At 39.0% G+C, this 26,789-nt stretch overlaps 1 protein-coding gene across 7 annotated transcripts in view; it reads right to left on the bottom strand.

Moving 5' to 3' along the window:
- The window catches only part of LOC5573660 (protein dead ringer), a 489,443-nt gene that overhangs the window by 341,316 nt on the left and 121,338 nt on the right, over positions 1-26,789 (bottom strand). For all 7 annotated transcript variants that reach the window (XM_021841653.1, XM_021841652.1, XM_021841647.1 and 4 more), the window contains one exon: positions 5,064-5,281. In XM_021841653.1, coding sequence (XP_021697345.1) covers positions 5,064-5,116 — 53 coding nt within the window. In that variant the 5' untranslated portion in view covers positions 5,117-5,281. The remainder of the gene's footprint in view (positions 1-5,063; positions 5,282-26,789) is intronic.

Here is a 26,789-nt window from a genome sequence, read left to right as displayed (position 1 = left end):
TCGAAATAATCGATATATTTGCGACAACCCTAGCCGACGCCTCTGTGGTCGAGAGTTCCCACAGTGAGTGAATGAGTTCCAAGAGCACCGTGAGTAACCGCGTGAGTTCCCTTCCACGAGTGAGTGACCGAGCTACGCGCATCGCGACTATTCCACGTATTTTTAGAAGCTTCCGCGTGCTCTTAGAACACGTGGCGCGGTGCTGTATATACGCGATCCCTTCGCGTAGCCAAGTTAGTTATATTTCAACCGTCGCGGAATCTATACCGAAGTATACCAAGTAAAAGTGAACTAAACTAGTATAGTCAAGTGTAATAAAGTAGTGCAGTTGTAGTGTAGTGTGAAAAGTAGTAACGCGTTTTTCTTTCATCCGCCCCGTAATACAATACACCCCGACCCGACCGGTGTTGGCCACGGGTGATTGCGCCAACAATGTTGAAACGTTAGGAGAAGACTATCTTAAATGAATATAGCCTATAATTCATTAATTTGCCTTATAAACATTATTTTTGCTTCAAGCATAGCTAGACAAAAGCTGTAAAGGTTCTTCAAGCGTCCGAACACCTACTATTATTGAGTTGCCTCAATAGCGTTTTTGGTACGAGATTCCACAAAAGTGGTGACAAGACTCCCCCTTGGGGGCATCCGCAAACACTCAATTTTCGAATCGCTGCTTTACGCAATGTCGAGAAGAGATGTCGGTTTTTGAGCATTTGATGAATCCAATTGGTAATCATTCTAGGTAGCCCATGGTTTCGTGCGGCTTCCAATATGGCATCGAAAGACACGTTATCAAAGGCACCCTCAATATCCAAGAAAACACCCAAGCAGGATTGCTTCTGAGCGAATGCTTTCTCGATATCGTATACAACTTTGTGTAAAAGAGTCACAGTGGACTTTCCAGATTGGTAAGCATGTTGATTCACATGAAGAGGCATGTTTGCCAAATAAACATCACGGATATGATGATCGATAATGCGTTCCAGACATTTCAGAAGAAAAGAGGTCAGACTGATTAGTCTAAAACTATTCGCTTCATCATACGACGCACATCTTCCGTTCGGGTTAAACTTCTCAGAAACATCACGCCATTATCAGGGAATATACCCGGTAGCAAAACTGGTTACAAGTAGCTTTCTCAGAAAATGTTTTATAACGTCAAATCCCTTCTGGAGTAGAACAGTATAAATCCCATCTGCTCCTGGATATTTTAAACGAGCAAAGCTATTGAGTGCCCATTGAATCCATTCAGTTGCTACGATACTACGATACGATACATATCAGAAGAAGGAAAGTTACCATTAGGTAAGCGAATTTCATTCACTTGGAAATCCTTAGATTTTGCAAGGATTTTGTTCAGCCGACTGACTTCACTCAAACTGGAAACATTTGTACAAAGGTTTTTTCCAGCCGGATCGTTCAGCAGAACGAAGAGCCTTCTTGTAAGCCTTGCGAGCTTGAACGGCTCTGATCCAGCTGAACGGCGTCTGTTCCAACTCCTTCTACATTGTTTCCTGAGTCTATTCAGATCGGAATTCCACCATGGGGTCCCTCTTGTAGTCTTCTTCAAAAGCTTCCATAATGTAGGATGTTGTAGTATCAACGGCATCATTCAGATCACTTGGATTTTCAATGGACGGACAATATCCATGAGATTTGGTCGCAACCAATTCAGTGTAGAGTTCCCAGTTTGTTGACCGGAGATTCCTAAAACGCAAAGTCTGCGCAGTTACATTTGAATCATCAAAGAAGATGTAGCGATGATCAGATAATGATTCCTCATTTGATACATGTCAATTCGTCAACTCGTGACTGATTCTATTCGAGCAGAGCGTTATGTCTAACACATCTTCTCTATTAGATATCATGAAGGTTGGGCGATTGCCTATGTTAAGTAATCCAAGATCTGTACTACTTAAGTATTCCATCAGACTGGAGTCTCTCAAATTGATATTTGAGCTGCCCCAAATGATGTGATGAGCATTAGCATCACTGCTCACAATCAGCGGAAGGCCTTTAGTTACCTAGTGTACGACAACTCGTTTCAAGTCATCCGTTGGGGATGGTTCGTCATGTGGTAAATATACCGAACAATAGACGTATTTCCTGTTGAGGTCACCAACAGAAACATCGATTGTGACAGCACATACATCTCTGGTAGTTAACTCAGAAATGATTGTAGCAACGATTGATTTATTAACGAGCACGCATGCGCGAGGCATGGAGTGCGAGTTTGCCATTTAAAGTTTGCTGAAAGTAGCAAAAACTAGGTCCACAAGGTTACCTAGATAGAAGTTCCCTCTACGAAAGTAGAGTTCTTGAACTTATGCCACTTGGGCTGTACTATTTTGCATAAGTCTGCAAAGATTGATCTTTGCTGTTCTGTTATGCTGAAGATTGCTCTAAGCTACCCCAACCGTAGCCACTACCCAAACTAGGCAGGATTAAGCTTTTTGCAATCTTAGCGCGAAAAAGACCAGCAGCGAAAAACCAGATCGGTATCTATTGAAAGTCACCAAAGGCGAAAAAGCACAGAATACACTGTGTAAAACGCATAATGCGAAACCATATAGGTGATAATTTAAATTAAATAGCAACATATATTAATAATCCCACCCTTATTTAGCCTCAGGCTAGAGACTGAAGAAGAGCAGCCGATTATCTCGGAGAAACACAAGGTCACCTGCGCCATTTCTCCGGGTAGCACAGGAAGGGCACAATACTGCAGAGGGCGCCCTGGTACTCCACAGGCTCCGTTTGCGGTTAGGTTTTATTTAGACCCCCCAAACCATTCAATCCTAGGCACGGTACGCATTGCACCATAAATTAGGGGTGGACCACCTGTGAGGTGGACTTTTACCACCGAAACAGGCAGTCCGTAGTGTTAATTCTTAGCCAGTTGGAACAACCGCTACCGACACTACGCGGCTATCTAGGCTACTCGGGAAAAGGAGGTTAATATTGATGATTAACTCCTGACGTGCCCAAGCAGCCTTATCAACAGAAAGTGTTGCAGTCAGCTACAGTTGAAGACTTGATGAGCGGATTAGGGGAGCCAACGATAACCTCAACATTCCGAGGAAGTCTATCTACGGAGCGTTTGCTTGGTTTCAGCGCAAGAAAGGATTGGTACTGCTCAGGGACGATCAAGATACGATTGGTTTGATGAAGGGTGCCATAAGGTGACGGACGAGAAGAATGTTGTCAGAAATCGGATGTTAGTTTATGGTACAAGACAGAAAAGAGACCGGTACAAGGAAAACGAAGCAACCGAGAAAAAAAAATATGCCGCAGAAAAAATAACTAGCACGATAAAAATGAGAGGTGGATTTTTGAGGGCACACAACAGCGTAGAATAGAATAATATGTGGAATTTTTAGGAAACGGTCAAAGGAGTTTCGGAGAAAAACGAAGCCGTCTCCCGTGATGTTCAATGACCACGAAGGTAACTTACAGAAAAACTCAGCAATGATAGAAAGTGCACTTTGAAATGTTATTGAATTAAGAAAAACGCTAGTGCGATCAAAGAGATGAGGAAGAGTAAGGCCCTTGCAAAAATATGCTTCTGTCTGAATCTTCCACGCACGGTAGTGAGCAACTGTACGAAATACTGCACCGTATTCTGTTACAGCTTGTAGGGATTGAGAGCGGTACCATAGAAGATATCATTACAGAAACAATGATAAACTAAGCAAACGGAAAGAGACGAATGACACGTCCAAGGTCTTTATAATGACAGGTTTATCGATCTAAGCAGCCAATGGGTGCGCGGTGTGATTAGTTGCGAGGAAGGTGAAACTGATAGCTGGCGAGTTGGCTAGTTGGTGGGTTTATGTACACTGTTTTTCACTCTACCGTTTCTATAAGGTTGTTAGGGAATTTTTTCTCCAACAAACGTTAATACAGTTAAAATTTTCTCCAGCATTGATGTTCTGTTTTGTCGGACTGAGGACTGAGGAATGGGAAATGAGGAGTGAGGAATGAATAACGAGAATTGAGAAATGAGTGGTGAGGCATGAAGTGTGAAGAGTAAGGAGTAGTAAGAAATGAGGAATGAGGATTGAGAAGTGCAGAGTGAGGAATGACGAGTGAAGAATGAGGAACGAGGAATGAGGAGTGAGGAATGATGAATGAGTTGTGAGGATTGAAGAATGAGGAGTGATGAGTGAGGAATGAGGAGTGAGAAATGAGGAATGAATAGTGAGGAGTGAGGAATGAGGTATGGAGAGTGAGGAATGAGGAATGAGGAGTGCAAATATTGGGTGCATAAAGTCAATTATGACCTTCGCCACGTCTATACAATCATCTAAAGATCAAATTTTTGAAATTTGAAATTCTTAAAAATTATCCAAGGAACTTATCAATGTTACCTTGGATTACGGTGCAAAGAAAATGGAAGTATAAAAATAATGTTTTTATAAACAAAATCATAAAACTAAGTCCATAAATTGAAATAAAACTTTAAAATATACTGACAAAATCGGGATATTACTGTATTACAAAAATTGATTATGATTTGGAAAAGTTATGGCTCTTTCTTGGTTTTAGATATGTAAATTGTAATATAAATTGTAGTTGCAGCCTTTCAAAACAATTCTCAGGAATTCCGAAACAACTTTTTCCTGAAACTACGGATCGAAAACCTTCAAGGATATCTCCAGAAGTTCGTCTCGGTCATCTTACTTAGCTGCAAGGCGTTCTCCAGAGATTGTTTATGGATTGCTAAAAAAATCTATCAAGGGTTGCTCAAGAAATCTCTCGAATGTTTCTAGAAGAATGATTTCTCGCGAAACATTACTAAACGACCTATGTACAAATGAGAGGCTCTCTTTGTTTACTTTCTCTTTGATCAATAACTGAGTCAGATTAAGCTCTTCTGTTGCGTTTTTTTAATTAATTAATTTAACATTAACCAAACAAAAATATCAAAAATAACTATCCGATTAATCCCCAATTGGGAACCTCTGCCCTCAACACGAAAAATAAAATAATTAAACCAGACGTCGCGACGCACTTGGCCTGCACCCAAATGCAATTTGTGTGAAAGCGTTGTTCGATCTTACCTCAAGTCTGAGTGATGATCTGGACTGCGGCCAAACTCCATCCCGGATGTCATCCTCCTCTGGCGGGTCTCTCTTTCGTTTTCGTAGGATTCTTCTCCGTCCACGATCCGACTCACATTAATGTCTTTTGATTCACCTTGTCGAGGTTCCCAGACGAAGAGAGGAGAACTTTGATGGAGACGATCCTGACGCTGATCGTCGTCTCCGTACACGTTGCTCTGCAAGTAGAAGTTGGAAAGTGAACAGAAATTGAAATTAGCGTCTACGGTGTACTTATGGGGGAGAAAATGATTAATCGAAAGTGCGTCTCGAATGATTTTCGAAAAGCACTTGGGATCGTAAATCGTAATCCTACAGAATATAGAATCATTGGCGGCGCCGATGTCTGGGGGCACCGAGACTTCTCCGCGAATCAGACGTTCCACTATTTCAGTCGAGAATAAAGCGCCCTGGTACAATGTATTGCGTCGCGGTGCACAGTGGTTTCATTTGGTCTACGAAGCGGCCATAAATGGTCTTATGCTATACCTAATGAACAAAGGGGCGTAAATTATGCAAATAGATCGTCATAGTAGCCGATCAACTTGCTTGCAAGTTGGATGAAAACGGCAAATAAAAATGCATTTTCAACAGTTTATATCTGAAAACTTGGCCTGCTACGGTATTTTTGAAAACGGAACTGAGTCAGCAACCCAAATTTAAAAAAATGCGGGTATTTTGATGATGATAATTTGATACAAAATATGTCCCACAGTGTTATAGATTTATTGTATTCCGCATACCAATTTTTACACATCTCACTTTGAGCCTACGCGGTTTTCACATAAAAAGACGTTTAATTTTCGGGCATACAAAATGACCTAAGTAAGATTGAAACGTTTGAAATTCCCTAAAATGATTCCCTTATTTTCCCTCGTTACACTTTTTTGTTCAGTTACTTTCAACGTTTTCATTTCAGTGGAAGATCAACTCAAGTAGTGTATTGCTTGAATTCTCGCTTACGTTATTTGTCTCTCCATGTAACGGAGGGGTGTTAGTAGTAGTTAGATTTCAAAAGTTGGATAACTTTTCCAGGAATTTCCTTCTGAATTCATACCAGAATTCCCTTATAAATTTGTTAGAAATTCCCCTTGAATTTCGTACAAGAATTCGCCTTCAGGTGCAAATTCCACAGGAAATCACAAAAAGTTTCGGAATAAATTCAAGAGGAATCTCCAAACGAATTCCTGGAGCAACTTCCGTAGGAACTACTAGATGTACTTTTGGTGAAGCACCTGCAGAAGCTACTACAGGAACGAAGGATTTCTTAGCGTAACCGCCGAAGAAACTCATGGGTCAACTTCCGGAGGAAACCCTCGGAAATCTCTCGGAGGAACTACTAGCGAAACTTCCCGAGGGAATCCTTGCGAAACATCTAGATGAACTCCTAACTTTCAGTGAAATTGCCGAAGAAACATGGGTTAACTCCAGAAGAACTCCTTGGAAATCTTAGCGGAAATACCGGAGGAATTCCTTGGGGAACATCTGAAGCAACGCATTTAGTATTGTACTATTTAATGGTATAGTCAGGCTTGATAGAAACTCCTCTGCGAAAGAGGAGGCGATTTTGCCAATTTTCTGAGGAGAAAAAACTGAACTCAAAATTTTCAAAACAGATCCTCAAGCGATTCGAGTGAGAGTGCAAGAAAATTCGAGGATTTTTCAGGTGCTCTCTCTCTCTCTTGTTGCGAAGCTCACCTTAACTCACACTTCAAAAGAATACTGGCAGCATCCATTTATTACGTAACGCTAAAATCGGAAATTTTCAACCCCCTTCCCCCGTCCGTAACGCTTTTTGTATGACAAATTTCAATTTTTTGTATGAGCCGTAACGCTTGAGGAGCCCTTCCCCCTAAAGCGTTACGTAATTTGTGGACGGCGCCTCTTGAGTCTGCCGCCCGAACAAACAGTCCTCGGGGAGTTGTGAGAGCACCCTTTTTTGATGGAATTTTACTCTGTTGTGTTTTGTGCTGCATCTTCCTCGATCATTTTTCTTTGCCTCTCTGCTTAGCATTTTTTCGCTCCCTCGCAAAGAAGCAAGGGCAGCACGCTGCACTAGAGTACTTCAACGAACTCTAATGATGTTGAGGAGTATTATCAAGCCTGGGTATATAACTAAGTTTACCATTCAATGGTATACTACTTTATTTGGTTTTTCAAATTTCATAGATATTCCACTAAACATCTCGAAGATTCATAATCATCTGCAGGAGGAAAAAGTTATTGAACTTTTGGAGGCATTCGTACGAAACTCAGAAGATTTTCTCGAGTAACTCTTACGATAACTTACAAAGAAGCTCTTAGGGGAGCTTCCGGAGGAACTCCTAGATAAACTTCCAGAAGAAATACTTAAGAAACTTCCAAAGGAACTCCAGATCTGGGGAAACATCAGGAGGATCTCCTAACTCTTAGGGAAATTGCCAAACAAACTCATGTGTTAACTCTGACGGAGGAACTCTTAGCGGAGGAAATCCTTGCGGACTACTGTACTATTCAATTATATAGTACTAAATTTACCATTCAACTGTATAGTACTAAATTTGTGTTTTTTTTTTTCATTTATTCATAGGTATTCCACTAAACAGCTTGAAGATTCATAATCATCTAGAACAACTCCTAAGATAAAAAAAAAACTTTTAGGGATGCTTCCGGAGAAACTCCTAGAGAAACTTCAAGAAGAAATGCTAAGGAAACCTTTGAAGGGACTCCAGATTTAGGGAAACTCTATTGTAAACTTCCAAATTCCTAACAAAACTTCAGGAAGAAATTTAAGGATATATCTTGAAGGAACTCGTACAGGAACTTCTAGAATAAATCCTTCGAAAAATTGCGGCGTAACTCTGAAGAAAACCTTCAGAAAAACTTTTAGATGAACTTCCATAGAAAATCCTACGGAAGCTTCTGGAGAAATTCCCAAAGGAACATCCGAAATAACTCCTAAAGGAGTTTCCGGAGGAACTTGTGAAAGAATTCCTACAGAAACTTTGATAGAAACTTTCACAAGAAATATAAGAAGAACTTCCGAAAGAGCTTTAAGAAAACTTTCCGGAAGAACTTCAAGAAGAACTTCCGTAAGATCCCGCAGATAAAGTTTCAGATAAACTCTACCGCAACTACCATAAGAACTTAGCGGAAAAATTCCTAGTGGATCTTCCGGAAAAATACAAGAGGATCTTTCAGGATAGAGAAAATGAGGGAATTTCTACAGTAACTTCCGGAGAAATTCCTAAAAGAATTTACGAATGAATTTTTGCAGGAATTTCCGAAGGAAAAAGCAGTGAAACTCCTTCAGGAACTTTTGCAGGAACTACCACAGAAACTTCCGAAGGAACTCCTACAGTACTTTCCAGAAGAACTCTTACGGGAACTTCCAAACGAATCTCTACGGGAACTTCCAGAGGAACTCCTACAAGAACTTCTGGAAGCCGTCCTACAGGAACTTCCGGAGGATCTCCAATTAAGGATCTTCTGGAGGCCGTTTTACAGGATCTTCCGGAGGAAAAAAAGCACTTACATAGAAAATCCTAGGGAAACTTCTGGAGAAATTCTCAAAGAAGCAACTCATAAAGAAGTTTCCAGAGGAGCTTGTGAAGGAATTCCTACAGAAACTTTGATAGGAACTTCCACAAGAAATATAAGAGGAAGTTTCGAAAGAATTTTAGGAAATCCTTCCGGAAGAACTTCAACAGGAGCTTCCGTAAGATCCCGTAGATAAACTATCGGCAGAAACTCTACCGAAACTTCCACAAGAACTCTGCGGAAGAGCTTCTATTGGATCTTCCAAAAAAATCCAAGATTATCTTTCAGGATAACTCCTATAGAGGGACCTTTGGATGAATTTCTATAGGAACTTCCGGGGGAACTTCTACAGCAACTTCGGGAAGAATTCCTACAGGAACTTTCAAATGAACTTCTGCAGAAACTTCCGGAGGCAATATCAGCGAAACTCCCTCAGGTACTTGTCTTGAAACTCATACTAAAACATCCAGAGGAACACCTACTGGAACTACAACAGAAATTTCCGAAGGAACTCCTACAGGACTTTCCAAAAGAACTATTACAGGAAATACCAAAGGAACCCTTATTGGAACTTTCGGAGGAACTCCTACAAGAAATTTCGAAATTTCGGAGGAACTCCAACAGGGACTTCTGGAGAAAATCCAATCGGATGAACTCATACAGGAACTTCCGGAGCAACTTCTGCAGTAACTTATTGAGGAACTTCTTCAGGAACTGCTGAATGAACTCCTACAAGAATTTCCGGTAGAACTTATGGAGAAACTCTTCTTAACCTTTTGGAACTTCCGAAGCAGTTCCTTCAAAAACGGCCAGATGCACTCCTATAGGAACTTTCGAAACTCTTACAGGAACTTCCAGAAAAACTCTTACAGGAACTTCCGGAGGAGCTCCTACAGAAACTTCATGAATAGCATCATATAGCTTTACAATTTTGGCAAAACAGTGATATTAGGTTAGAACAGGGAGTAGCATCACCATTATATATCTTACGGGAACTTCTGGAGTAAATTCTGGGAAAAATTGCGGTGGCATTCTGAAGAAAACTTTCAGAAGAACTTTTAAAGAAACTTGCATAGAAAACTCTAGTGAAACTTCTGCAGAAATTCCCAAAAGAGCATCCAAACTAACTCCTAAAGAAATTTCCGGAAGAAACTGCCAAAGGAACTCTTACAGGAACTTTCGGAGGAACACCTACAGAAACTTTACAGGAACTTTCGGAGGAACACCTACAGAAACTTCATCATACAGCATCATACAGCTGTACAATTTTGTCAAAACATCAATATTAGGTTAGAACATGGGGAAGCAACACTATTATATCTCTTATAGAAACTTCTGGAGTAAATTCTGGGAAAAATTGCGGCGGAACTCTGAAGAAAACTTTAAGAAGAACTTTTAAAGGAACTTCCATAGAAAATCCTAGAAAAAGTTCTGAAGAAATTCCCAAAGGAGCATCGGAATTAACTCATAAAAGAGTTTCCAGAGGAACTTGTAAAGGAACTCCTACTGAAACTTCGATAGGAATTTCCACAAAAAATGTAAGAGGAACTTCCAAAAGAACTTAAAAAAAACTTTCCGGCGAAAAACTTCAAGAGGAACTTCTGCAAAATCCCGTAGATAAGCTTTCGAGAGTCGACCGCAACTTTCAGACGAACTCTGCAGATGAATTCCTAGTGGATATTCCAAAAATAATCCAAGTGGATCTTTCAGGTTAACTCATACAGAGGAACTTTCAGATGAATTTCTATAGTAACTTCTGGAGGAATTCCTACAGGAACTCACGAATGAACTTCTGCAGAAACTTCCGGAGAAAATATCAGTGAAACTCTCTCAGGTTCTTGCGGAAAAACTCATACGAGAACACCCAGAGGAACATCTACTAGAAATTTTAGAGAAAATACTACAGAAAGTTCCGAGAAAAAAACTCCAACAGGACTTTCCGGAAGAACTCTTACGGGAACTACTAAAGGAATCGCTACGGGAACTTCCGGAGTAGCGACTAGAAGAACTTTCGGAGGAACTCCAACAGGAACTTCCGGATAAACTCATACAGAATCTTTCAGAGGAACTACTACAGAAACTGCCGGAGGAACTTCTGCAGTAACTTCTTGAGGAACTCCTTCAATTCCTTTCCTAAAAACATTTACAATAGGTGTGAATATTTATTTCATTATTCTTGAGATCCAAGGGAATGAAAAATGAGACAACTATTTTTTTTTCGTTTTTTGGCCTATGAACGGTACCACTGTGCGTGCGGTGTGCGCACTAAAGTGGATGACAGCTTCGCGGAGAACCCGGCAGCCACTAGCGAAAGAAATTGATGGTGTGAAATACAGTTCGGATGCGCGACACCACCGATTAGGTCGCGAGATGAATGCGAGTGTCTTGGATCTTGTGGAGCATGTGGAGGTTGGGCGAAGCCAAACAGGCGATAAAGATGTAAACCACTGAATAACGATGAAAATGTGAGGTTTGATGGGGTCGCTATTATAAGGCTGAGAGTTTTTGTGTGGATTACGGGTGATATTAAAGTGTCAAATTAATGGATTTAACTCGAATTTTATTGCCACCGGTAAACGGACTGGTTTCCATGAGGATGATTAGGTGTGAATGATTTATTCGATAATGAATTGCGTGGAACGTCGTTTCTGACTTAACTTGTACAAATTCAATCTCCCTAAGCTAGAAACCACGTTTTACGCAATTGTATTTATTACATTTTATAAGGCTTTGTACTATCTCACCACGAAAAAGAATAGCAGCGACAGCTCAGTGACGTTGAAAGACGCCTAATGCGAGAAAGCACAGAGCACACTGTGTACTGGGAAGAGTACTGTGGAGGTAGTCCTAGTACTCCACAGGCTCTGTTTCCGGTTAGAATTATATTAGACGCCTTTAACCATTCATTCCTAAGCATGGCAAGCATGAAACCATATCACATATATGAGGGGTCACCTTTAAAGTGACTGTTACCATCGGAAAAGGAGATTCCCAGACTGGTGAGCTCGTTTCATACTTAAATCTTATTTGGTGGAAAATCTGAAATACGAAAACATTCCACAAACATGGCCTCATCATAATCATGAACGTTATTCATGGTGTTTGATTCACAGTCCAAGCTTTCATGAGTATTGTGATTTTGTCGAACCACGATCTCACTCAAACTTCCTTTTAGTCACGTATTTAATATGAATCAATAATACAACACTCCACCATTCCGCGATCCCCCTTCAACTTACACTGGATCGGCTCTAGTATACCCAAACCAGATGTCGCTCGTCGAACTTTATACTGCCTTCCCAGATAAAGAGCCGGCCAGCAGACGGCTTTGTTGTGTGACTTGTGACAAACACTCCTTTTCCTGCGAAAATATTGATGTCGTTGTCGTCACCGTGTGCTCCATTCCTCGTCACTTTGACCGCACTTAGTTGTGGTGGGCATAATTAAATAATAATGGAACGAAATTATGAGGCAACGTGTGTGCGATACATCAACTGGCAACGGCAACAATATCGCTCAGTTCAGTTCACAGACGCACAGTGGTCCAGTTTTCTAAAAAACTGGCTAACCCTCAATTTCCAAACATTTATTACATTCAGTGTTTTCTTCTACAATACCAGATTGTTGAGAACACATACGAAAATTTCAAAAGAATTGCACATTTCTCAAATGTTCTTTTTATCCTAAGCAATCGTTAGAGAAGATTCCTCTTGCCTAAGATTACCTTAAAATTCGTTTTTTATTGTAAATGTGGTGAGAATCTTTTCTATGAAAACCATTGTAAAATTGTGATAATGGTCAAAATAGAGTTTGCAAGCTTCAAACATCTCATCATCATCTCATGTTCAAAACTTGTGAAATGACAATGGATGATTTTTGCCACGATTTTCTGAAATGTGGACCACTGTGAGGCGGGGATCGAAGCCAATCCAGCACCCATCATGCCACGAGCAAACAGCCCGAAGGCAGATCAAATATCATACGCATGACGACGAGACAGGTCAAGAACCTGCCTGGAGCAGGTGTCGGAGCGGGGGTGGCATGGGTGGAGGTGCAAAGGGCCGAAGTCCTGCTGGATGTAATTATGACATGTTGAGGACGCCGTTGTCACTTCCAGGTTGGAATTATAAATGCCGATAAATTTGATACGCTGTACGGATTAAGGAACTTCGATAAGGGGTACCAAAATGAATTTCGTTTAGACTACAGTCATGCGCATTTATTGAGTGTATATATTTAGGGATTGGATTTGGATTACGTTCGGATTGTGTTTTGATTGGAATTGTGTTCAATTTGGCTTTAAAGTAGCACGTAACAGAACTCACGGACAAAACACTACTATGCGTACTTTCGAAAATATTAGTTCAAAAAATCAAGGCACGAGTTCTATATTTAAATTATTTGCAAAGATTCCTCCATAAACAACCTACTCCAAAGAGTTGTCAAAAAAAATTTCAGGACTCCACTAAGTATTTTTCTTTAGGATTTTATTTCAATTTTTTTCAAATTCGATTTCCAACCTTCCTTTAGAACAAGATTTCTTTCCTTTGATTGATTCAGAGATACTACCAATCGTTTTTCAAGAATCAATTCATCTCGTATTAGTCTCAAGATATTTTCCATTCCTTGCTTCGAGGTATTTTTCTAGAACTCTGCCTCAGATGTTTGCGAAATGGTTAGATCACGTTTTCGTGGTGCGCTACGGGGTAAGATCTACCAAATTGAACCCTGGTCTTATCTTATTTGTTGGGCCAGGGTAATATGTTCTGGTAATTCAAAGTTCTTGTAACTGGCAACATCTTCTGATATCGAATTTATTTTACCTAACTGATGGGGAAAGACTCGGAATTTTTCAACAAAATGGATCCATTTTTGGCAACATTCTCTCGAAATCAGTATTTAATTGTAAGCATTTAAAGTACGAGTATATCAAAGCAAGCGAAGAAAAGCATCGCATCTGTATCGGTCCATGATCGGAAATGAATCGCAAGTTGATGAACAGCAGTAGTGAAATAGAGCCCAGATTGAGCGATTGATAAAACCCATTTTTCTCGCCTATTTACCATAGAGGATAGATCTTTTATTTTACTGGCATGATAAACAATTTCCGAACATCCGAGAGCAGTACTGTCCCCAGGTTTGAGGCTTGTTTAGATGGGTTTATCATGCACTGTTATCCCCTCCATAAAATTAAAGCTGTACTAGTAGACTATAAACAGACTCTCATGATGTGCAGCGGATCATGATTGTTACAGAGTACATTAAATAAAAGATGCTCTCAATTTTCTCAGAATTGAACCCCTGGTCATGTGTAAGCAATCTATCACAGAATCAGCGATCTCTACATGCATCTCTTCTGGATTTTTAACGTCTTTGCTCATATATTCACACTGAGTGAACAGCCCACTCAAGTCTGCCAGATTTCGTATAGATTGTCTGCACGACTTACAAGCACTTATACAAGCATTTACCGTGCTGCTTCGAATTGCCGTACACTTCGAAAGCCAGAGGCCTTTTCAAGGTCAAAAATCACGATTTTTTGTCAAGAATTTATGATTGCTACGTCTTTTACATTCTCCATGTATAAAAATTGAGAGAATCAATGTACTTCACTCTTGTAAGGGACGAATGACCTTCGGGTTAAAGTCCCCATCATCAAACAACAAAAACTTGACTACCGGGTACCCCCGTTGGTTTGACCACATTTAATCTGAACACTTTTTAATTTGTACCCCGCTAATCTGCACATCGTTCAGATTGAAAATGGTTCAAACGTCATTCAGCTCATGGAACGGAGTAAAGTGGAATGGAACGCTGTGGAACGGATCGCAGAATCAAAACAAAATAGTGAAAGAGGTAACCAGAAACACGTTCCTAGGGTGACTAGATGTTCAAATTAAAAATGAACCCCGATGGTTTGCATGAGGTACCGTTCAAATTAACGGGGGTGTACGGTATTGTTATTGTCAAAAATCTCTTCAGTAGTTGCGTTATTTTAGAGAACACCTCGCTTGGCTTAAACAGCATCAGCGTGACGGTTCTGACTTCAGTGAAAGCTTAACCGTCCGGCTGTCGATGGATTGGTTACTGTTATAACTAGCTTTTTGTTGTATGCGATAAGCGTAATTTTTCAAAATCTCGTTGCAAAAACACCGATGTACTAGCGTCAATTTTATTCCCAAAATCAGTTTCTTTTCTGAATAATCCAAATTATGCTGTTTCACCATAAAGCAGCATATTTATTGCGCATAGCGGGAATTCTTGTCGAAAAAAAAGGCTGAACTTTTAAGGATTTTCGGCCAAGTTTTCTTCAGATGAATGGCAAAAATTTAACCTGGGTTTAAAATATGTAAAACAAATCCATCAAAACAAATTTTTTATTGATTTTGATTCAATTTTTTAAGTATTTTCAAATGAATAAATTTTCTTGGAAAATAGTAAAATAATATTGTCGGACTTATTCAAAGCTCCATTCCTTTTATGTCTACTTTTTATTGGTAAATTGATTCCGGAGAATGTTCCCGGATTTACCTAAACAAATCTTTCAACAGTTCAGTTTTCCCTCGCTATTCCTCCGAAAAATCATTGATTCTGTCAAATCTAATACTGAGACAAATTTGTAAATTTATTATAGAGGTTTTAACTATCCTGTAAATTACATAGAAAAAAAAGATTATAAATTATCTTTCATTGCACCGTTGCCCATCTATTGTTCAACCTACTTCAACATTTTGTTGTTTTTCCTTCCTTCGCATGACGCTTTGAGGAACTTCGTACAAAAATCTTTCCATACTTCAAAAAGAAACATTTTAAAGAATATAAAAACAGGTAAAATACTGGAGGTTAAAAAAAATACAGAATTCTTATGCGTATGGTTCCTGATTTCTGAAAGTCCATAAGGAATAAACTGATATGGAGTGATGCGTAGAGGAATTTGTAAAGCAATCGCCAAATATATTGCGATACTCCTGGAGAAGTTTTTGAACCAAAAAATGTAGAGTTTAGGCAAATTTTTAAATGTTATTTATGGAAGAATCCTGAAATGTAGTTTAAGCTATTTCTAGAGCCTGAAAAAATACTTGATGAATATTCTGAAGAAATTTCGAGAAGTTCAAGAATAAATTGCAAAATCTTAGTAAATCTGATAAAAAATTTCTTCAATAAATTCCCAAATGAATCGTTAGAGCTGTTTTAAGAAAAAAATCTCTGGAAAGTACTGAGATGAATTTTTGGTATTTTTTTTGGAGGATCTTAGGAAAACAATAATACGGTTCTCTAAAAAACCCTTAATAAATTACTCGGGAAAACTTTGAGTTTTTTTTTCGCGGAAGAGTTTTTGTAAGAACAGTTGAACGTATTCCGCTAGAAAATTTATAGGAAAGTTAGAATTCTCTAAACACTTTTAGTTAGGCATTTTTGAAAACATAAAAAAAATATCTTCGTGAGAGTTTTGAAGGAATGTGGGATGTTGCTTCTTGTCTTTAGAGAAATCTAAAAAAATAATTATTTGTGAAAAAATGCAGACAGATCTGCGGAGAACTTCTTTGAGAAATCATGGATAACATTTTCCTAATTGAATTTTTTTTGATTGCTCATGATATTCTTGTGGAAAATTAGAAAAATGGGGACTGACAACCCTGCATATAGAAGCAAGTGTGAAAATAAGACTCCTGTATTTTAACAAAATAAGTGTTTTTTTTCGTGTTTAAAATTAGTGCTTATTAGTTGTAATTGGTCACAGAATCTCAACGTTGGCTTACACAAGTGAAGTTTTTGTGGAAATCTCGTTTTGTGCAAATAAATTGATTTTTCATCTGGTGGTTCACAAGTTGAAATGGTGCATGAAAAACTGAACCGATAAAGGAGCTGTACCGTATAGAGATGGGCAAATTGGTTCAATTTTGGGAGTGAATCGTAGGTGACTCACTCACAAAAGTGAATCGACTCTTTTGATCGATTCAGTGACACATTTAATAAATCAAAAATAAATCATGTATCTCGTATTCAACAGTTTTTTATTGAGTACATTTCTGAATAGTTACGTTAAGTATTTATAATTATCTGGTGTACTTGACTATGATAGCTCCAGCTCAAAACTAGTATCCCTGGTAAATTTGTAAGCTATTTTCCAAAAACTACGTTGCTAGTGAATCGTGACTCTTTTTAAAAGAATCGTGATTCGTTCACTCATTTTTGAGAGTTGATTCTTTTGAATGATTCGTGAGTGAGTCACCCATCTCTAGTACCGTATACTGCGTACAACGAGCTTTGTCCATCGGTTTCTTCAGGTTGTCTGTCCCAAAAACAAAGAGGAAATGAAAGGATGAGAATCGTGGAGGCCAATCAAGATGCAATTCAAGATAAGTACTTTGCTTTCAAAATATTTTTTTTTCTTATCTTTACTTTTGACCGAGAAACAAAATCATAATAACAACATTATGTTCAACCGGTTTACCCGCCGTGATTTTGGCATGTGTAACGGTTGATAAAACGCATCAGCTCACTTAAGGGGAATAATTATTGCAAAACTTATTCATCTATATGCACTCCAACCCATTAATAAACATTTTAAGTACAAATTTCATAACGCTGAAGGGGGTGGGTGGGTGTTCCCGAAAAGTAACAGCTTACAGCTTTACGAAAGGGTGGGTGGGTGTCAAAAATGGGTATTTTCAGCGTTATGAAATTTGTGAATGATTGAAAATTATATTTAATAATAATGTACAGGGCCTTCCAGGAGAAATGATTAAAAGAATTTTTAAAGCATTCTCTGGTGGAATTCTCAAAGAGATTTTTAAACAATTCGATTTTTCGAAAAATTTTATGGTGAGATCAAAATGTCTGGGAGTGATTTTCTGTGAGAATCCCAGGACGAACTCAATGAAAAATAGTAAAGGATTTCTTGTAGAAACCACTGAAAAGTACGAAAATAATTCACGAAGAAATTCCTGTACTAGTACTAAAAGGAATATCTTCAAAACATATGGTTGATTACCAGAAAAAAAAATGTTGTAGAATCAAAAACGACATTCCTTGTGATGTTTTTTTTTTTTGCTAGAATTCTTGAAGAATTTTTCACTGGATTACAAAAATAACGAATCTTTTCCGTAGCGAAAATATAAATTTACAAATATCATTGATGTGCCACGAAATGAGACAAAATAACAAATTAATAAAATCAATACAAATCCGTTAAAACTTCGAAATTTGTTAAAATCTTATTATTGCGACTGACATAACTTCTGCCAAACTAATATTTGATAGGCCCCCCCTAGGCCCCCTCCAGCAAAAAATCCTAGCTACGCCAATGCTGAACAAACAATATCGCCAGAGATGTCATCAATTCAAATGAACACGCCTCAAAATTCGACTGATTTGGATCTGCCGAACAGATTCGCCTGCAGTTCTTATGGAAAAGTTGCTGAAGAGAATGAAGCTACCGACAATACTGCCCTTCTACGCCTACTTGTCCCATGTTCTATGTAAACCTTATGGACCGCGGGACAAATATGCGTAAAACGGCAGAATAGTCACACTGATAAGAGATGTTCACAGCGTTTTAAAAACATTTCCAAAAACATTTTGACAAGTTTGTCGGTGTGAATGGATGGAAGATTGAGCAGCGCAAAAATGTAAACAGACAAACACGGTCCGGTTGATGTCCGAGAAAATTACAAAAAAGCGCGACGTCGGCTTAGATTGCCGAGAATACGTACCATTTTCCAAAGATAAGCTCACCCCCTGTCTGAACTAGCAGATCATAAAAAACACCGCAAATATCATGAAGTTTTTCATGCTAGAGCTTAGTATTGAAACTATATCTTTATAATCAGTTTCTGAGCAAAGGTCACTTATTCGATTATAGATTTTACATGTCCTATATGTATGAAATGTACAGAAAGGGCTTTCAAAGCATCATTGAGAACTTTGAGATATTGAAAATTATGTGAAATATCAAATTTAATCAACACTACGGGTATATACAATAACAGCATAAGGCGATTCTTATTAAAAATTATTGCGAAACAAAATCAGGGGCCATGCAGAAATTACGTCACGCTCCAAGGGGGAGAGGGGGTTGAGTCAAGCGTGACAAGCCTTACAAAATTTTCGGAGGACTCATACAAAAAGTGTGACAAAGGGGGTCGAAAAAGTTGAAATTTAACGTGACATAATTTGTGTACCATCCCTCAGAAAAAAAACGGTTTCAATTTTGGCAATTTCGATTGTGTTGCCAGAAACGGAATCTCACTGTAACACCAAAACTACTCCAATTCAAACCTAAATGGAAGCATTGAAGGAAGTCCAAACAATCTTTGAAGTTATTCCTACTGTATCATTGGGAGTTGTCAAAAAGAATTTGCCTATATATTAATGTAGTCGTTTATTTTAGTTATATTTCACAATAACTTAAACTCTTTTTTCACAGCAATCCAAGAAATGATACATATGTCCGTCGGGACCGGATAAAAGCAAATGACTATGTAATGGCAAATTGTCTTAATAAATGAGTTTGCAATAATTTTTGTATGATAAAAAAAAATATCGAGAGAGAATAACTGACATTTTCTCCTGGAATAACATCCCAAGAAGCATTACCTATTGCCAAACTATTAACTATGTTATTCCAGCTGAAATATACTTCAGTGTGATTTTTTCTGCTCTAACCTTATAAAAATGTTCGTTGGGTTCAATATGATAAATTTAGTTATTTGAATGGTTAATCAATAGATGTGGGTTTTTGGTTTGTAATTCAAATAACTCAATTTCATATTGTTATGGAATTCAATCAGCAAAATTTAGTTATTATTCCTAATTATTTTATCTTCTATTTAAAACCAAATATTATCGGCCACAAACCTCCTCTCAAAAATACTAGTGGAGATACTAGTTTTATAAAATAAACTGTTGCAGTATAAGGTTATTGAAGATTTTTCTACATTCAGATGATTGTTTATTCTATCAGCTACTTTCGATAAAATTTGTCATAGTTGTTATTAGTTGTAACAAAAACGGCCCGAAATGCGATTGATTTCGAGTTGCTAATTGAAGAACAACAGATCAAACTGCAGTTCTACTGAAAAAGGCAGCCGACAACAGTCGCACTAACATAATAAGTTTGAAGCATTGAAAAACACGTTTACAAAAAGTTTCAAACAGCTCTGTGGGTGTGAATCGATAGAGAATTAGGCTTGTTTGCTCATGCCCGAGTAAATTATAAAAAATGTTGAAGAGATTTGAAACAATGTTTTGTAAAAAAAAATCCTTTATGGCGAAGTAGGGTTTGAAATTTGTACTGGGCATCGATAATTGTGGATCATCTGTCTCACGATTGCAAATTTAAGAAAATCATCTGGTTTAGCTGAAAAAGTATCAGCATACTTTTACATGTACAGTGACCGGCACAAAAAAAGATCCACCCAAGCATATATCGAAATTTGCACAAACTTGTGATTTTTTTAAAACTTATCATAATTTCAATTAATGTAAAAGTCACATATACCTCCAAACTTCATTTCAGAATAATAACATGATTGATTTTGTTTTCGAAAAATATAAAATAATAAGTTTACTTTTTACTTAGTTTTTTTTAGTATGACAGAAAAAAAGATCCACTACCGTAAAATTAATTTTTCGTGTAATTTACGTTGGTGAGCCCCCGGTTTTGACACTTCATTGTTTTTGTTTGTCGACAACATAAATTGTAGAGCTCTTAAGTCAACTGCAAGTGTTCAAAAGAATTGGTTTTGAAGCTGTGGAAGCTGTGGAAAAATGGGCGGAGGCAAAATTTCAATGCAGATCCGAAACCTTATTTTGCGTGATGCTAAGCGCAACCTATCACAACGAAAAATAGCGGAGAGGTTTGGAGTGAGCCGTGGCGCAGTGCAAAAGATAATACTGAAGCACCAAAAGTTCGGAAGTGTTGCTGATCGAACGGGAAGAGTGCGTGCGATTAAGGAAAGGCTAGTTTTGACGATTTCCGAACGTACTATTTGACGACGCATGGCAGAACGGGAATTGAAGAGCTATTTTGCTAAAAAGCGACCAATGATCAGCAAGGTCAACAAACATAAACGACTCCTCTTCACCAGAAACCACATCAACAAGCCCCTGGAGTTCTGGAAGCATGTCATCTGGTCAGACGAGTCAAAGTTTGAGCTCTTCAACAAGAAACGGCGACTAAGAGTTTGGCGGAAGAGCGATGAGGGGCTCCAGGATAGACATCTCCAACCAACAATGAAGCATGGCGGTGGAAACATTATGGTTTGGGGCTGTTTCTCGTGGTTTGGCGTGGGAAACTTGGCCCAAATCAACAGAAGGGTACATCGACATATTGTGTGAGAATCTGGAGGAATCGATGCTTAAAATGGGACTGGAGAATAATAACACCTTCCAGCAAGACAACGACCCCAAACACACGGCGAAAAAAACACGAGCATTCTTCCGGTCAACCCGCATCAAATCCATGGAATGGCCACCCAAGAGCCCCGATTTGAATCCCATTGAAAATCTCTGGGCAATACTTGACAACAAGGTGGATAAAACTGCTGTTACAAATAAACAGGCGTATTTTGCAGCCCTGCAAAAGGCTTGGGACGATTTAGACCAACAGCACCTCCGAAACCTCGTCGAAAGCATGCCAATGCGTTGGTGATTGAGGCCAAAGGAGGTCATATTGAGTACTAATGATATGTTTGAATTTTTTTTTATTGTTTTGTGAAAAAACATGAAGTGGATCTTTTTTTCTGTCATACTCAAAAACCTAAGTATAAAGCGATATGATTTTTTAAATTTTCTTTTTAATAAAAATCAATGATGTTTCTATGACAAAATGAAGTTTGGAAGTTTACTTTTCTGTTACATAAACTGAAATAAAAACAAGGTTCAAAAAAATCACAAGTTTGAAGCAATTTTCTTATAAACTGAGAGTGGATCTTTTTTGTGCCGGTCACTGTAAGCGCAAGTAGTGAAACTTTCCTGAATCAATATTACTTATGATAATTGAATTTTATCACTTTGAAATTACAAGCTACAAAATCAACATGGCTGCTAAAACGAATGACAGGCTACTTAGAATTAAATGTGGATGAGTTTTCGCAGAATTTTCCATAGATATTCGTACAATAATCCTTTTAAGCCAACCTCCAATAAGTATATTAAATATTCATCAATAGATCTTAAATAGCTCACTTGTAGATGGAGTGTTATCGTAAAATTGAGCGAATGGAAACACTCTCCGACATGTGTGAATGTCTTCTTCTTTTTGGCATTGCGTCCTCACTGGGACAAAGCCTGCTTCACAGCTTCGTATATCGTTTGGCAGGTACGATGATACTCTATGCCCAAGGAAGTCAAAGAAATCTATTTTACGAAAAGATCCTGGAACGACCGGGAATCAAACCCAGACACCTTCAGCATGGCTTTGCTTTGTAACAGAGGACAGAAGGGTACAGATTGTATTGAGATTTAATACGATTAAGGACTACTTTGAAATACGTAAGTAAAAATTAAAATACTACTTTGAAAAGAAACGATTTATAAATTGGGGATGAACCTGTCTACGGAGAAAATCAATTCAATGAAAAGTAATTCAAACTCGATTTACAAAGATTATTGTAAGAAGAAGCTTTTATTCTTTTCAGAAATCTTGTCAATTCACCAAAAAATGATTAGCTCGAAACATAAAAAAAAAGTTTAGCTAAAGCATACCTATACCAATAATACTGTTCCTAGTTGACAGAATCGTAATCTACCATTTTTGCGATGAATCCGTTTGTTATGCAAATATCCACCGACATCATCCGAAGTTGATTTGTTTTTCAATGGATCGTGTCCGGTGTGATTTTTGGAGCGCAATTCTCCAATACTCCCCCTGGAAGGAGAAAAGCAATAGCGTGTGAAGCTTTCGGCTCCACAACAAAGCACCGGAAGCGGAAACTTTAATGAATTCCAAAGTGTATGATGTGACTGCGGGCAACGGATATCGATGAATTACGACGATTGCGCGTTGTGATAAGTCGGGAAAGTGGAACGGCCTCTTTTGGAAGAGTCGTTGATGATCGCGAGTGCGCTCGCGATCTAGTCTTCGTTCGTATGTAAAAACGCGGGGAAGTGGCCGCGCTGCGAACCGTGTTCTTCTACACGAAATAAAACATGAAAATGTAATGTAAACAAATAAAGCCGAAGAAAACAAGTGTTTGAAAGTGTCGGACTGGACTGTGGTCATAAAGGCAGGGTAATGTTAAGATGAAGAGGTTGAAAAAGCAGAAAAAGAAGAAGGAAACCCGACACGTCGTTGAGGGATTTGAGCCGACGGACGACGGACGATCTGCAGTGCTCGGCCAGACGGAATAGTAGGGGTATGTGATATTAGATTGAATCAAATGATTGATGCAATGTTAAAAACCACCCTTATGGCTGAAGCAGTGCAAGTTGGTGTAAAATTCACTAACAAAAATATTGTTAGATTACGCTTCTCTGATGAATCCAAATATATTTTTTTTATAATTTGAATTGCAATGCTCGTTCTTTAAATGGAAAATGGACGATCTGTTTAATGTTAGAACAACAAAAAGCATACATATAGCATTTTTTACTGAAACTATTTTGAAACCTGGATCCAAGCTCATAAGAGATCCAAACTTTTTTGTTTATCGTAATGATCGACTTGATGTGGAAGAGTTGCTATCATCATTCATAGCCGTATAAAACATGAACTTTTTTCGTCATTTGAAACTAAAGTTTTTATATACTTTACTAGCTGCCTATTTGCCTTTTCAATACTTTGGTTAGCAAGTTAATTTGCTCCAAACTGACTTGCAAAAATTTACTCGCAATAAGCCAAAATTTGTTGTCATTGGTGACTTTAATGCCAAACATCGCTCATGGAATAATTCGCAAAGTAATTCCAACGGCAGAAGTTTATTTGATGAGTGCTCTTCAGGATATTTCTGAATTCAAAATCATTATTTTTCGGAATCATTCCATATACCGCATACCCTCACGGGGATAGACGGCCGGGTTTTTAATAATTAAACACACCCCGCCGGACTTTGTTGACTTTTCCAATTTTAATATTTGCCTTATCCCGAGGTGGAAAGAAGTGGATAATAATTAATAAAAAATGTTGGATGCATCTCGCGAGCCGCGATGCTCGTTGTGCGATCTAGCGAGAAGTTGATTGACCATTTCAAGATCGAAGAGAAATGCATCTTGGCATTGGACTAGGGTCTCCGAACAGGGTGGTCTTCTCGCACATCGCACGATATTTGTATTGACACAGGAAAAAAAACTTTATTGAGACGAGATTTCCTACGAATCGATGTTTGTTCGATCAACATAGAGAGGAAAGGGTTAAATCGACCGATCGAGGAAAATGCCATTCGACGAATCCATCAGAACGGCGTCAACTTCCTAATGCCGGAGAATTCCCCAGAAATCGATCAAATCCCCGCCGAAATGAGTTATGTTTATATCCCGTGTGCATTAAAGTTTGGCCCCGACATGGCTACCAAGGTTTTACGACGATCTCACCCAAAATCCCCGAAATGACACCGACCACATGAAAAGAAGGCACGCTAAATGAATCTCTTCCTCGGTCATTAAATTCATAGACCGGTTCTGATCCACTGCACAGTAGCGCACCGGAGGAGACGATTCCCAGGAAGATACGACCAAATCTCGGTCAAACGCCTACCAACCCATTGACGACGAGATCAGACGCCGACAACGAACGGCTTTGTGGTGGCTTTGACGCTGAATAAATTATTCAATTAAATTCCGTGCGAGACAGCAGCGCTGAGAGTCAACGAACACATTGTCGCACAAAGTAAGCTGTCGTAAAAACTGCTCAGTTTTTCGATGACACCGATACAGTCTTGTTAAATCTCTCAGTGAAGATTTAATATGATGTTATTTGCCAAGAAGTATCATCAAAAGGTAATCGGTTTTCAGGATTTTTATAAAACTTAGGTCCAGCTTTTAGCTCAGGCGTTTTATAACTGTAACTTTGTATTTCTCCAAAAAATGCCCTTCTATGGTATCGTTACTTTACTTTAATTCGGGTGGTGTTACGTCTACCAAGCAATGACTTGCGCCACAATGTTACGCCAACAAACTCTGACCATGGCCTCTTGCCTCAATTTCTCGATCGCCACTTGATCAATCCACCTAGTTTGTTGCGACCTTCTTCGTCCTGTACCGGCTAGATTCGAGGTGAACATCATTTTTGCGAGATTGTTGTCCGGCACTCTCACAACGTGCCCCGACTATCGTACTCTTCCTGCTTTGGCGACTTTCTGGATCCTGGGTTCACCGTAGAGTTGCGCAAGCTTGTGTTTCATTCTTCTACTCCATACGCCGTTCTCAAACATTCTCACATATTCCGTTCAAAAATTCCTTGCGCTTGCAGGTCCTCTTCGAGCATTGTCCACGTCTCATGCCCATAGAGGACTCCGGTCTCATCAGCTAAGTGTACTTGGTACACTTAGTACGGAGGTAAAGTTTACTAGACCGCAAGGTTTTGGAGTCCATAGTAAGCACAACTTTCAGCAATGATACGTCTTCGAATCATCTCTCCATCAACTCATCTCCGCCAATCACACAACCGCCACAACTGCTAATGCGAGCTCTACTGCGCTCAGTTCCTCCAGCCAGCAGATATTTCGTCTTCGAAGTATTTACTTTCAATCCAACGCGTTCTTCACGTTTGCCCCTGGTATACTGCTCAGCAACCAACTAGAATGTTCTTCCGATAATGACCACGTCGTCAGCGAAACAGATGAATTGGTTGGATTTCTTGAAGATCGTGCCCTGAATGTTGAAGCCCGCCCGTTCGATAACACGCATTATTGAAACAGGCGGCAAGAAAGACCATTGTCGACCATTGGATCATTGGCAGCCTTGTCGAAGTGTTTCAAACGGGTCCGATAACGCACCCGATATCTTTACACTACAGTCAGGCTTGATAGAAACTCCTCTGCGATGCAAAGAGGAGGCGATTTTGCCGTTTTTATGAGGAGAAAAAAATAAACTCAAAATTTTCAACACAGATCCTCAAGCGATTCGAGTGAGAGTGCAGAAAAATGCGAGGATTTTTTCAGGCACTCTCTTTCTCTCGTTGCGATGCTCACCATCACTCACACTTCAAACGAACTCTCGAGTCTGCCGCCCGACCAGACAGTCCTCGGGGAGTTGTGAGAGCACCCTTTTTTGATGGAATTTTACTCGGTTTTTTTTGTGCTGCATCTTCCTCGCTCATTTTTCGTTGCCTCTCTGCTTAGCATTTTTTCGATCCCTCGCAAAGAGGCAAAGGCAGCACGCTGCTCTAGAGTAAGTCACCGAACTCTGATGATGTTGAGAAGAATTCTCGCGGAACATTACTAAAGGACCTATCTAACATTGAGAGGCTCTCTTTGTTTACTTTCTCTTTCATTAATAACTGAGTTACATTAACCTCTTCTGTTGTGTTTTTTGTATGAAACGCTAGTCAAGGAAATTGACTTTCGATCTATAGTGAAAAACTTCCCAAAATATTTAGTATTCCACTGTTATAATCGAAAGAGAACGAGAGAGGAGAGAATCTCTCATTTGTACATAGGTCCTTTAGTAATGTTCCGCGAGAATTATCAAGCCTGACTACAGTGTTGTGTCCACTATCCATCGTTGCCTTGATCAGTCTAGTCAGTTTCCTGGAAAAACTGTTCTCGTACATAATTTTCCATAACTCTTCGCGGTCGATGGTATTATAGACCGCTTTGAAATCGTAGGAACTTGATGCTTTTTGAGGATCTGCCACAACACTAATATTTGGTACGTTGTCGATCGTCCGTTCACAAAACCAGCTTGATAACTACGCACAAATCTGCTTGTTAGCGGCGATAGACGATGGAGGATGATATGGGAAAACACTTTATGTGGTGCGTATTGTATTGAGCTGTTTAATAGCATCCTTAACTTCTCCTATTGTGGGAGTTGGCACGTCTCCCTCATTTGCCGTACGGAGAAGCTATTCCTCCTGCTGCCTTTGTCTTCCTTCTCTGCACGTTCGTCCGTCAAAATACCTCCATCCTTATACCGGCATATTTCGGCTTGCGGCTCAAAGCCTTTGCGATATACATTGAGTTCCTTGAAGAACTTATGCGTTTCTTGAGAACGACACAACTGCTC

This window comes from Aedes aegypti, chromosome 2, assembly GCF_002204515.2.
Source record: "Aedes aegypti strain LVP_AGWG chromosome 2, AaegL5.0 Primary Assembly, whole genome shotgun sequence".
Taxonomy (NCBI): Eukaryota; Metazoa; Arthropoda; class Insecta; order Diptera; family Culicidae; genus Aedes; species Aedes aegypti.
This window is presented reverse-complemented; position numbering and strand designations above follow the sequence as displayed.